At 45.7% G+C, this 13,619-nt stretch overlaps 1 protein-coding gene across 1 annotated transcript in view; it reads left to right on the top strand.

The window, feature by feature from the left end:
- PLXNC1 (plexin C1) overlaps positions 1 to 13,619 on the top strand; it is a 141,882-nt gene that overhangs the window by 82,016 nt on the left and 46,247 nt on the right. The window contains exons 11-17 of the mRNA XM_079937189.1: positions 1,316 to 1,495; positions 4,095 to 4,182; positions 7,177 to 7,380; positions 7,497 to 7,682; positions 10,046 to 10,148; positions 12,978 to 13,079; positions 13,373 to 13,476. Of these exons, the coding sequence (XP_079793315.1) occupies positions 1,316 to 1,495; positions 4,095 to 4,182; positions 7,177 to 7,380; positions 7,497 to 7,682; positions 10,046 to 10,148; positions 12,978 to 13,079; positions 13,373 to 13,476 (967 nt within the window). The remainder of the gene's footprint in view (positions 1 to 1,315; positions 1,496 to 4,094; positions 4,183 to 7,176; positions 7,381 to 7,496; positions 7,683 to 10,045; positions 10,149 to 12,977; positions 13,080 to 13,372; positions 13,477 to 13,619) is intronic.

Here is a 13,619-nt window from a genome sequence, read left to right as displayed (position 1 = left end):
CTTCATGACTTGCGCTTTAGAGGCTCATTGTAGACGGGATGTACAGAGGAAGCTGCAGGTTACAGAGGGAGTGTTGTAGAAGGCTTTGTTTTGACTGCTGAAAGGTGTTGAGGGCACACTCTGCAGATTTCAGGAGCACCTAGGACAGTCCCAGCTAAATTCCAGTCTGGAGCTCCTCGGGAGGCAGCTTGGTTCTGATGCTGATTGATTCTGAGACCCCTGGGCTCTTGGCATGGACTTTAGTTTTGCGCCCTCTGCTCTTTGAACAGCAGAATCCCCATCTCTGCCTGGGGTTGGGTTCTACCACACCCCTGCCCCGGTGCTTGACTGGGACTTCTCTTTTTTCAAGCTTTTCATCATGGAAATTTCCAGTCATACACAAGAGAAAAGAGTGTAACAAACCTCTCTGTACCCTTCCTCCAGCTTCAAAACTTAACATTCTGCCAATTTTGTTTCATCTATCTCCTCCGCATTTTTGGAAGTGAAGGAAGGATGGCGGCTGGAGTTTTTAAAAGATGTACCAGGACTTCCCTGGTGGCGCAGTGGTTAAGAATCCACCTGCCAATGCAGGGGACACCGGTTTGAGCCCTGGTCCGGGAAGATCCCACATGCCGCGGAGCAACTAAGCCCGTGTGCCACAACTACTGAGCCTACGCTCTACAGCCCACGAGCCACAACTACTGAGCCCGCGTGCCACAACTATTAAAGCCCGCACGCCTAGAGCCCGTGCTCCGCAACAAGAGAAGCCACCACAGTGAGAAGTCCGTGCACCGCAATGAAGAGTAGCCCCCGCTCGCTGTAGCTAGAGAAAGCCCATGCGCAGCGATGAAGACCCAATGCAGCCAAAAATAAATAAATAAATTTTTAAAAATTAAAAAAAAAAAAGTAAAAGCATATCCCAGGATATCTCACCATATCCTTTCACTCATAAGTACAATACTTCAGTATATATGTCTAACATATAGCCTTAGCATACTCAACAAAATTAATGACAGTTCCTTAGTATACTTTAATACCTAGTCCACGTTCCACTTCCTATTAGGGCTTCTTAAAGGCAAGGGTTACGTTTCCTTCTTTCCCCACTTCTAAGGGAAATGCAAATAAAAACATAAAAATGCACAAAAGAAAGAGGAACCCAGCCCCCAGAGAATACCCATACTGAGTAAGTGGACCCTGATTAATCGGCAGTTGCCTGCGGCTGTTCCGATAGTTTGGGAGCTGTTGTAGTTCAAGTGAAATTCATATCCTGTCCCCTTGGGTAATCAATTGCACTAAGGTCCGTGTCATTGAAGAGTTCTTTTCTACCCCTTTCTAGGATACAGGTTAGCCACGTGCTAAATGACACCCATATGAAATTCTCTCTTCCATCAAGCCGAAAAGAAATGAAGGATGTGTGTATCCAGTTCGATGGCGGGAGCTGTTCTTCGGCGGGATACTTGTCTTATATCGCTCTGCCCCTCTGTTCCCTCATATATCCTGCTACCACCTGGATCAGGTACTTTCTAGAGCATATTTTTCTCTTGTTGTGGTTAACAAGGTCATATGCATAAAGATCATGGATTTCACGCAAATAAATATAGAAATGATAGTCATATCTAAATTCTCCTCACAGAATTTCCTCTGTAGGATTTATTCTTAGGAAACAAAGGTATACCTGATAAGCAGCTTGCTTTCCGTTGTCACAGTAAACACTATGAGTACATCTTGTTTTACTCTTAGCTGTGGCTGCTGGGAAACTCACAGCTAAAATGTTTGCTCAGACTCTGCTTTACGTTCAGATCGTATTAAACCTTAGGCATTTGAAAATTTATGTTCAATTGTAGTAACTAAACCTAGGTTTCTGTTACAAATACATAACCCTCTTCATTACATTTCATTCCTGCCCATGACACAAAGCTGCTTCTTTCTTACATCTTTCAATTTATAACCTTTAGAGTAAGCTGTTTTGAATAATTTGAGGAAATATTGGGAGCTATCTAATGCAAAACAGTATCTACATTTCAAAGATGTGCCCTAAGTGAGAGACGGACATTCCAGAGAAGCTCTTGTCAGGTGACTCTTACATTAAGAAAAAAAAAACAACAACTCCCCCTTAGCTGAATTTAAATTCACATTCAGATTTTAGAATAGAACCCTAAAGATAGTTTCTCCTCCTAACACAGCATGAAGCTAACTTTCAAAGTACTGTCTAGGTGAAACTACAGATGCAGCTTTGTTTTAAAAAAAAAAAGAAAAAGAAAAAGAAGAAAATCACTTCTGATATTGCTGTTTAAGATGAAGTGAGCGGTGGATGTATTAGGCTGCTAGGGCTGCCATAACAGAGCCACAGACTGGGTGGCTAAATCACACAAATGTATTGCGTCACATTTCTGGAAGCTAGAAGTCCAAGAGCAAGGCGCTTCCAGGGTTGATTTATTCTGAGGCCTCTCTCCTAGGCTGGTAGAGGGCCATCCTCTGTCTGTGCCTTCACAATGGTCCTCCCTCTGTGCTTGCCTGTGTCCTAATCTTTTTTTATAAGGACACCTGTCGTGTTGCATTAGGGCACACCCTAATGGCCTCATTTAACCTTAATTACCTCTTTCAGGGTCGTATCTCCAAATATAGTCACATGCTGAGGTACTGGGTGTTGGGACTTCGATTCTGCCTGTAATAGTGGCATGAGGAAAGCTGAAATGTCCAAACCGATGCTCCAGCATGGCACTCTCTGCCGTGGGTCTCAATCCTTCCTATAAATAAAAGCAAACATCGATGCGGCACTCCCCACATGCCTGGTGTGTTGGATCTGTTGACTCAGAAATCCTCACAAGCCTAAGGGGTCCGCTATGAGTAGCCCTTTTTGCCAATGAGGAAACTGAGGTGGGGAGCGTTCAGACAACTTGCAGGTTCGGGGCAGTCTGGCCCAGGGTGCTGTGCTCTGAGCCACCAGTGTTCTCCTTCGTTGTAAAATAAGAGGATTCTTTGTTGTGGCCTCTCCTGTTGCGGAGCACAGGCTCCGGCCGCGCAGGCTCAGCGGCCATGGCTCACGGGCCCAGCCGCTCCGCGGCATGTGGGATCCTCCCCGACCGGGGCACAAACCCGCGTCCCCTGCATCGGCAGGCGGACTCTCAACCACTGCGCCACCAGGGAAGCCCAACATGAGGATTCTTAATGTCCAGTCACCTGTGACATTCTGAGCCCGTGTCTCTTGGCAGAACATGGCTCTGCAGTCTGACCGGTGGTGGAGCACACTTGGCCTTGGTTTTCTAGTAATGGTGACAGGCTGGCACGAGGCCAGCTCAGCTCTTCCCTCTTGTGGCTGGAAGGTTCAGGGCTTAATGTCGTCCCTCTGCCCTACACAAATTGGCCTGCTCGTGCCCACCTCCTGGTCTTGTCATCATGGGCTCGGCTGGCCGATGGAGCTGACCTATCCAGGCTCCTGTCCCCTGGAATGAGCGTCTCAGTGACCTATGTGAACGGGAAAGGGTGGCCAGAGCTGTGGACAGCTGTTTATTTCACATCTAATGACCACTTTGCTTAAATGCAATTATGTGCTAAGAATATGTGAAATTATTTGGCTTAGTTTCAGAGAGATAGGACATAAATGTTACTTATGTGGTTTACCAATAGGAATTTAGACTTATAATGTCATTTATAATTTTACCTTGTCCAAAGTATTCCCTGTCTCCCTACATAAAATATAATCGGTAGGTTGGGAGTTTGATTTTGAAAGCTGTTAGATTGAAGTCTTCATATAGATTAAACAGTAATCAAACAAAATTCTATTTAGTGAAATCTTTTCAAGGTACAGCTGATGATCTAATTATATGTGGAAACATGACACAGCAAAACTCAAAATTCTATACAAGAATTTGGACATTTTCTTAGACTTAAAACGGGATCCAACCTGAATTTTTATATTTATGTATCTTAAAAACTGTCAGTATCATGAAAAGACTTTTTAAGCTGTCGTGCGTTTGAAATTAGAATTTATTAATTTGCTCTCAAACATAACTGAGTTTAATATTGAGTACGAATAAATGGATGGTTTTATTCATAAATGCAAAATGCCTGTGTGTTTATCTATGAAACTCCTCTCATTGCTTTTTGCCTTGCAGTGGTGGTCAAAATATAACCATCATGGGTCGAAATTTTGATGTAATTGACAACTTAATCATTTCACACGAGCTAAAAGGAAACATAAATGTAAGTCTTCAGCTGCTTTGTAATAATAGTTATTTTCAAGGATGATTTTGTTTTCATCTCACTCAGATATGTGGGGGTGTATTTTTTGTTCCTGTGCCTTTGTGCTGTCATCAGCTTTTACCTGTTGCATGATCTATAATAAATACCATCTGTACTATAATGGAAATAATAAGACCTCAGACTTGGAGTTGAGAGTTTCGAGGTGTGGCACAGAGGGAAGAGAGGTGATACGACAAGACCTGCCATCTCCTCCCTGTGTAACGAGTCACCTTGATGAGACAGTGTTTGTGAATACGTGTGAGAATGCCTTGTGAGTGGCTGAGGTGTGATGGAAGGAAGAGCATTCCTGTGGAGAGTAGGTGGTAGTGGTCCCACCACACAGAGCACGCTGTGGTTCAGAGGTGAGGTGACCTGTGGAAGTCCCAGAGATGCTGTCAAGTGCTTCTCCTTCTCTTGCCCTTGTCTCTTTGACCTGGCTTGGTGCCTTCCTTCTGACCTCACCTCCTCTTGCCTTTCCTGTCCCCGCACAGGGGTCTGGCCCTCAGCCCCACTTAGTTCTTAGCCCAACACGATTCACACACGGGCCTCGTTGTGGGAAATGATGAACTTCAGAGACAAGTCGGGGCCTCTGAGTGCACTTCTAGGCTCTTCTCGAAGGCTCTCCCCATTCTCTCTTCCCCTTTCTGTCCCTCCTTCATGAGAGATGTGAAGATAACAGCCTCTCTGAGGCCCAGCCGGACCACTACCTGCCAAAGCTGGCAGGCATGTTAGTGGCCACAGACCCGGCCTCCGCTTGGAACCAGGGTGGCTTCAGGTCTAGGTCCAGGAGGCCTTCCTAAGTCCTCCTAGATCCTTGTCATACACATGTCCGAGTCCTGACACCCTTCAGAGCCAGTTCCAAGCCTCATGTTGTATCTGATTCCAGGCCCCATCTCCATGATGTCAACACATCCTGTTGAGTGGTTCGTAGAGACTGACCCTCTTACCAGAGGCATTGCCTGCATTTGTGAGTGAACTTGCTCTCCCTTCCCAGTGCTGTCCCTATATCAAGTAGAATTCACTGAGCACCTACTGTGGGCCAAACATTTTCCTGGCTGCAGGGACAAAAGGTAAAAAAGAGAGTCACGCTGCCTTCACCGAGGGAGACGGGTAATCTACACTGGGATGGAAAGCTGAGCGCACAGGCCGTGTTGAAGTTCTAGGTCCTCCGGTTCCCTTCCAGCTCAGATACCCCACTGTGTGTTTTCACATGAAAGAGAAATTAAACTAGAGCAGATTTCAGCATGTCTGTGGAGTGGAGCGGTATGAGCAGGTAGAAGCAGGGGGGCAGAGGAGACACTCACTCACAGGCCCCTGATGGGAATATTGGTGAGTCCTGCTCTGCTGGAGCCGAGAGGATGGGTCGGGAATGAGCCAGAGGGACGGCTGCAAAGCCACGCTGGGCCGGAAGAGAGGATCAGACTGAAAAGTCTGCCCTTAACTCTGTAGGCAGTGGGGAGGGATTGAAGATCTTTGAGCAGGGAGTGACGTGAGGATAGGTACCCTTGATGAGGATGATTTTGGCGATGGTGCATAGGATCGTATGGAGAGGCAGTAACTGAAAAAAAGCCTGGGAGACCCATAAGGATGCTCTTGCAGGTATCTAGGGATGGTGGGGAGATGACGGGTCATCTTTGTAGCGTGGTCGTTAGAAGGAGAATGTGAACGACATCCTGGGAGTGGGGGCACAAAGGAAGAAGAAAAGAGCGCCTGAGATGGAATCTTGCAAACAGCTTAATTTTAAGGAGTGAAAGAAAACAAGATGGCCAGTGAAGGTGGCCAAGAAGTTGCTCAGAAACTAGAGAAAAAGAGCATTTCGGATGACACTGGTATGGAAATTTAGAGAGTAGAGAATGAGGTTAGGGTGACCCTATCACCAGGAATCTTTCTAGAAGGCATCTTCAGCAGAAAGCCAGCCTGCTGGGGTTCCGGCTGTTGAGAGGGCTGAGGCAGTGGGTTTTGTGGTTTTCTTCATGTCGCCAGAGATGTGAATGAGAGATTCAGGGCCGTCGTTTGGAAAGGCGTTAAAGGTGAAGGGAGGTTCTGCTTGTCCACATCTCAGTGCCTTGCATCAGGTTTTCCCACCTGTTGCTTCTTCCCACCCTCTTTTTAAAATTCCAACATTAGTTAGACAGCAAATAACATAGAGGAAAAATCCCCATCTGGCAAATTTCCTTTTAGGAGCCTTAGCTGCTCTTCTTGAGAACGTTTGTCAACTTCCCCTCTCCCAGCAGCTTTCTCTGCCCAACTCTCTGCACACCTGAAAATGACAGTATTTACGTTCGCTTGTTTGTTTTAAATAAGCCTGTAAAGTGGGCCACCCTTTCTGCGTGGTTTCCCATCTTCATGCTCTTTCTTTCGTGGGAGCTGTGTTGTCCCTTTTACTTTTGTTTTCCTCTACTTTTTGTTAGGCCTGCAAAGCCTTTTCCTCTTGTGGTTAGTGATTTCTGCTAAAAGCACAGGGGTTCGGCAACACAGAGTGATTGAGCCAGCAGACGCAAGCCTGCAGCCAGCCTTGCCGAAGAACTGGCTCCTCCCTTCCTGTAGTTTCCCAGGACTCAGCCTTGACGTCTTGAAGGACACACAGGCCCGTTGGTGCAGTCTTCCCCTTTCTCTAGCTGACTTCTCTTCCGAGTACCCTTTTTTCCTATTGTATCACCTTCTTCTTTCATTATTACTAATAATATTAATAATCATATTAGCATTTGTTGAGTGCTCTTTTGCATGGATTTGTAAGCATTTTTGCATGGATATTCTCATTTAATTTAGTGAGACCTCATCTCATTTAATTTAGAGTTAATTCAACCCCATGAGGTGGGTATGCTGTTATCCCCATTTTACAGAGGAGAAAACAGAGGCACAGAGAGGTTCAGTTGCCCAGGTCACTTAGCTCTTCAGTCCCAGAGCTGAAATTCATTAATGAAGCTGTCAAAATGCTCTTTCCTTCTCCCTCAGGTCTCTGAATATTGTATGGCGACTCACTGCAGATTTTTAGCCCCCAGTTTAAAGAGTTCAAAAGGGCGTACAAATGTCACTGTGAAGCTCAGGGTCCAGGAGACCTACTTGGATTGTGGAAGCTTGCAGTACCTTGACGACCCCAGATTTACAGGGTACCGGGCTGAGCCTGAGGTGGACACAGAATTGGAAGTCAAAATTCAAGTATGTCTCTCTCATTTCGGGTGGGAGGATGTGCTCCCCTCCACAGGGAAGGTGTCTTATGTTTGTGAGTTTCCACACACGCCTTGACTTCTTCATCTTCACCTTGTTCTTCACAGAAAGAAAATGATAACTTCAACATTTCCAAGAAAGACATTGAAATTACTCTCTTTCATGGAGAAAATGAGCAATTAAATTGCAGTTTTGAAAATATTACTAGAAATCAAGATCTCACCACCATCTTCTGCAAAATTAAAGGCATCACTGCGGCAAACAGCATCGCCACCTCTTCCAAGAAAGTTCGCGTAGGTTGCCTGACAGTCCTACCCGTCAGTTTTACCTTATTTGGTGTGGGGCGGGGGGAGGGGGGATTCCTTGGCTAAACCAGAAGCCAGAATAGAATCTTTTATGGATCGTTAGATCTTCACTTTCAGTGAAGATAAACAAAGCTGGTATTGTAGGCCCAAACGCTATTCCTCCAGAATAGCTTGCAGAACCCACCCCTGTGCCATTGGAATGTCAAAGCACTGAGCACACCATTGTTTGTGACACTAATGAGTCTTGATAGCTTTTGTTCTAGCCATACGTTTAGACCGCAGCCTCTGCAGCAGAATCTCTAGACCCATTGACGAGCGAGCTGTCATTCTTTGCCCAAACGCAGAGGTGGCATGTCTTGGCAGACACCCAGAATGGGGGCTTCCCTGGCACACTGAAAGTGGCAGTGGAGTCTAATGGGGACCAGATAATCTAGGGGTCATGGGCTGCTTCCTCCACCATGAAGTCAGACTCACTGCATTTAATCTCTTCCCAGACACGTTTGAGGGTCCGTCCCATCACTGGTATATTTATGTCCCACAATAAAGACAGGAGACCGTGGTGAAGGGAAACATATTAGAAACCTCCGTTTATAGTATTCATGCCATATGAGACTCTGCACAGTCTATATCCCCCCCTCCAAAATGCTTTATGATCTAGAGTCATAAGTAATTGGGTAAAGGATAAGAAAAAAGAACATCAACTGGAAGGCAAAACAAAATGTGTTTGTGTCTCAGCTGCACCAGTTAATAGCTGTGTGGCCTTAAATAAGTTGGCTTTAGCTGAACCTCCCTTGGTCCGTCTGTTGTACGGTAAAGAGGGTCATAATAATTATAAAATGAATAACAGCAACTAAACTCACAAGGGATCCCACGTGTCTGGTTAGTTGAGAAGAGCAAATGGTAGCACCCTTCATTATCCAGGACTAGTTCCCGAGTGCCTGCACTGGGACATAGGGACATAGCAGAGAAGAAGACAGACCCGCCTACCCCCCCCACCCCCCAAAATATCTGCCTTTATGGATCTTACCTAAAAAGGCAGGTAGTATAGAAAATAAATTGAAGATGTGTTAGATGGTGGTAACTGTTATGAAGAAAAATGAAGCAGGAGGTGAGGGGCAGTGCTGCAAGGTTTACGATGGCGGCCAGAAAAGGGCTCCCTGTAAAGACGACGTTTGAATCAGGACCTCAGGGATACGAGGGGCATGAGCTGTGGGCCATCTGGGGTAGAGTGTTCTAGGCAAAGGGAACCACAGGTTGCAAAGTTCCTGGGTCAGGACCCTCCCTCGTGCTGTTAAAGGGCAACAAGGAGACCAGTGTGGCGGAGTGGAAGGAACAAGGCGGGGAGTATTCCAAGGAGGTGAGAGCATTAACAGGGGGAGCGTGGAGAGCCAATTGGGGGTCATTGTGGGGACTTGGCTCTGAGCTCCAGGAGTCCGCTGGAGAGCTCTGAGCGGGAGTGCCAGGAACTTGCTTACAAACAAATGCCGGCACGTTTCATCTTCACGACAACCCTCCGAAGAGGCGTAACAGCATCGCATTTTAGAGATGGGGAAAGTGAGAGCTGCACGGATAGGTGACTCACGCAAGCTCCTACAGCTGGGAAGGACAGCAAGGGGGAGCTCCCTGGCGGTCCAGTGGTTAGGACTCGTGTTCTCACTGCCGAGGGCCCGGGTTCATTCTCTGGACTGGGACTTAGAACCTGGGCTGTCTGGGCCCGGAGTCTGCACTCTAGCCACTTTGCACAGATACTTCCACAGGGGCAGCCGTGGCTCCCAGGATGGTAATGTTCCTCAATACTTATATGTATGTCAATGCAAAAATAAGGCTTGATATAGAGTTTTTCCCTTTACAAGTTTTACAAACTTTTATAATCAAAACCTAAAATTGGAAAAGCCCCTCAGGGATCATCCTGGCAGCATTGCCAAACTGGTTTTTCCCACAGAATGCTTCCTTCAAAATAGGCCCATCAAGAAAACACAAGATGTAGAAGAGGTTAAAGAGTTGGATTACTTCCTTAGTCCAGGGGTAAGAGGGTGTCTTACCCACAGGTTACTATCTCCTTATCGCCCCCATTCCTGCAGTTTAAAACCCCCAGGGCAAAGAGGACCCAAGTGTAAAATCTGTGGGTCTAGCCCTTCAACTGATTGGAGCTGAATCCAGAAACCAAGGCACAGGGAATGTTCTTGATTGGCTGAAATTCACATAGCTAATCTGCCCAGAGACGGGACTTGAACTCGGATATCCTACCTAGCTTGCCACCTCTTTTTGTATCTTGGAGAAAACCATTTGGGGGGAAAAATTGTGTACCTAGATGTGGTCCCCACCTCGACCCCACCTCTTTGTCCCCTTAGGTCAAACTGGGAAACCTGGAACTGTACGTCGAGCGGGAATCGGTTATTTCCACTTGGTATTTTCTGATTGGGCTGCCCGTCTTGCTAGTGATTGTCATTTTTGGTAAGTGCCCTGTTTAATTTTGTCAGAGAAATTATTCCCTGGGGCCTCGGCAGGCAGGAAGGCTTTCAGCCTTCAGGGGCTGTTTGCTTCAGTTAAGTATCAATGGATGAAAACCCAGATCAAAACTTTGGGAAAAGACTAATAGGTACACGTGGAGGACTTTCTAAACATTTTTTAGGATGCTTCATTGATAAAAGGCTGGATTACAAAGATGGTTGGTATCTTGGTGTTTGAGAAATATAATCCACTTTGCTTCCCTGAACCTGTGAATTGTGATGACAAATGTCCCATTTACATTATTTCCTCAGAATTCCTCTGGGATTTGGGGCTCTAAGACTTGGTCATCTCATCCTGCCTTCTCATCCCAGCAAACCCCGCCCCTCACCCCTACCCCAGCCCTGTCTTTCCTGGCAGAACTGTGTTTTGGAAGTGTGATCTGTACCATCTATTAAAATGTTCCAAGGCTCATCCAAGCACAGTGATCCCATGGTGGTTGCTCACTGGGTGAAATCTGGCCAACCGATGTGTTTTGTTTGGCCCACTTAGCATTTTTAAAAATTTGAAGTAATTGACAACATTTTAAAATTAGGCGATTCTTGAAAATTTGAAAGATCTGGATCATTGGATCCTAATTTTTCCATAATATCAGTTTGCTGGAGCTGAGGAGCAGCTACCCCTAGAGAGAGGGCAGGTGTTCACTGAGCTTTTGCCATAGTCTCCACCACTCCCTACTGTCTCCATCCAGGCCACTTACCTCATCTGAGGACCTGGTCCCTGCAGCCATTCAGTTTTTGACCTCTGTTTCTGAGCTGCTTTTCATTTTAAGTCTGTTTCCTCTTGTCCTCCTTAAAAAAGAGAACTCTCCTCCAAAGCTATGGAGCCCATCATATTCCTTGATTTAATGCAGGCATCGCCTCTCTAATGGTTTTCGGTTAATAGTTGCTAAGGTCTCCTTCCGTATACTCACTCACTCACTCACTCATTCATCTATCCCTGCACGCACTTACCTGACGTTTATTGAGCACCTGTTATGTTGCTGATAGCTGTGCAAGGCTTTGGACTTAGGGAAGATGAGTTCAGTCCTGGTCCTTTCTCTTGGCTAGTTCCCAGTCCAGTGAAGGAAGGATTTGTGTGTATTGTTAACTAGCCTAATGGAATGAATTCATTTTGCAGAGACCCTGTTTTGTACTGTTGATGATCATTTCAGGTATTTTTAAAGCTCTCTCCAAGTTATCCACCACTCTTAATGCAGCTAGAATCCAGAATTGGGCCTGATATTTTAATAAAGTCCTGGCCGGTGCTGGCTTCAAATAAGATTACTTGTAAATTCTAAACGCTGAGCTCGATTTTGAGAATCCGCTGCTGTCAGGCAGCTCTAGGTAGAGCAGTCTCATCATGGAGTCACATCTACTTTGTGACTTCCCAGAAACCTCTGATCTCTTCCTGGGCTCTCTGCGCATCTTCATTCCTCTCCCTTCACTTTGTCGGTAGAGATTGTTTATGCTCTTTCAGGTGAAGTGGGCTCCATCTGACACATCACTTTTGGTTTCATTGGTATCTGCAAAGCTGTTTAAAATTCTCCTCCCCTTCTTACCATGATTCCATGGAGGCATGTGTCCTTAGCAGCTTGAGTAAGTGTACTCTTCAGACCATCGATCACATCATTAGTGAAAACACTATACACACCTGGTCTAAGGCTGCCACCTACAAAACACCCCCTGTAGCTTCCCCTGGAGATTTCAGCCAGGAAAAACTCCCTGCTTTGTGGGCGTGGCCTGCTAGCTCCATTTTCAGGCAGTGAGCTGGTGCTGCCTAAACGGTGGTCTGAGTGCCAGCGGTCCCAAGTGATGCTCCTGGAAAGAGGGCTCCACAGTCAAGCAAATTTGAGAATCCCTGCCTGCTCCACCCTCTCTTGAAGATACATGATGCACGTTATGATTAAGACTGTTGACTTTATGAAGTGGTCCAGCACACAGCTGTATTGAATTTTGTTTCCTCCAGCATCATTCACATCTAGCAGGATCCTTTTATCATGAAATTTCTATTAAAAGAGGAAAAACTTCCGAGAATAATAATGAGAGTTGACAATTGCTACATATGCTTTTTTAAAAATAAGATCTAAATGTTTTCTGTGAGTTACCTCCTAGAATCCTGTCAGTGTCACGAGGAGGCAGGCACTTTACTAGATAAGGCAGCCAGGCACAGAGATGCTAAGGAACTTCCCTGAGGTCGCACAGCTAGTTAATGACAGAGCGGGGACATGAACCCGAGTGCCGCACTTGTTCGGTTTACTGCATCTACAGCATAGTTAGAAGCAAAATGAAGTGGAGAAAGAAGCAATATCCAGATACAAGCGTTCACTGGGGACCACTCATCCTGTCACCCCATTTGATCTATGCAAGTTTGGCTCATGTAACTCACTGTGGATGTGTGGGGTTTTTTTCTGCATTTAAGGCTCAACTTTATTTCTCTAGGGATGTTTAGAAACATTAAAAAAGAACAGAACAATATTAAGTGGCCTGTGGCTGTAGGGAAACTTGGCTTGTTTCATTCCTTTTCAGCCAGCTGGGATCTTTGGTTCCAAGTGAAGGTTATTGGATTTAGTTTTTTACTTTGAAGATGAGTAGGGGTTTTTGGGGGGTTTTCTGTTGCATTTGAGCATCTTCATCTGTAGAGTGACCCCTCACTGGGAATCTTTCTTCTTAGAAATTCCACCTCTTCCAGGCTAGCCTTTCTCGCTCTCCCTCCGCCGCCTCTTCTGTAAAGGACTGTACAGGTTGGTTCTGTTTTCCTTTTTGTCAGTCTCTTGCTGGATCTCTGTCTCCACAGCGGCTGTGGGAGTGACCAGGCACAAATCGAAGGAACTGAGTCGCAAACAGAGCCAACAGCTGGAGCTCCTGGAGAGCGAGCTCCGGAAAGAGATACGTGACGGTAGGCTCCAAAATTTTATTTGTAGAAAAACAAGCCCCCCCCTTTTTTTTTTTAACCCTTAAACGGAACCAGCCACAGTAATGAGAGCTGTTTGTATAGAAGACAACTGAACAGCAGGGTCTAGGCCTGGCTTTGTGTTTTATTTCAGCTCTTCTCTGCAGCCAACCAAGTAATTATCTACTGTTTCTTCTTTAATGAAAACCAAGGTCATACTCCGTGTTAGACAAAACAGCAGAAGATCTTATCCATTGTTTTCTGAGTTAAAATATTGCTCTTGGGATTCTGTTTTGCAGGCTTTGCTGAGCTGCAGATGGATAAATTGGATGTGGTTGATAGTTTTGGAACTGTTCCCTTCCTTGACTACAAACATTTTGCTCTGAGAACTTTCTTCCCTGAGGTAAAAGAGCATCGATCATATTCCTAAGGTTGAGTCTTGAATAATAATGAAGGTGCTTGTTGCTACTGTCAAAAACTGTGTTTCCTTCCAAGGCAGCGGTAGATAATGTGCTTGGTACAGAATAATGGCTTAAATCTCAGCAG

The sequence above is a fragment of the Stenella coeruleoalba genome (genome assembly GCF_951394435.1).
Source record: "Stenella coeruleoalba genome assembly, chromosome: 11".
NCBI lineage: Eukaryota > Metazoa > Chordata > Mammalia > Artiodactyla > Delphinidae > Stenella > Stenella coeruleoalba.
Note: the sequence above shows the minus strand (reverse complement) of the source record. Positions and strands in the feature narration are given on the sequence as shown.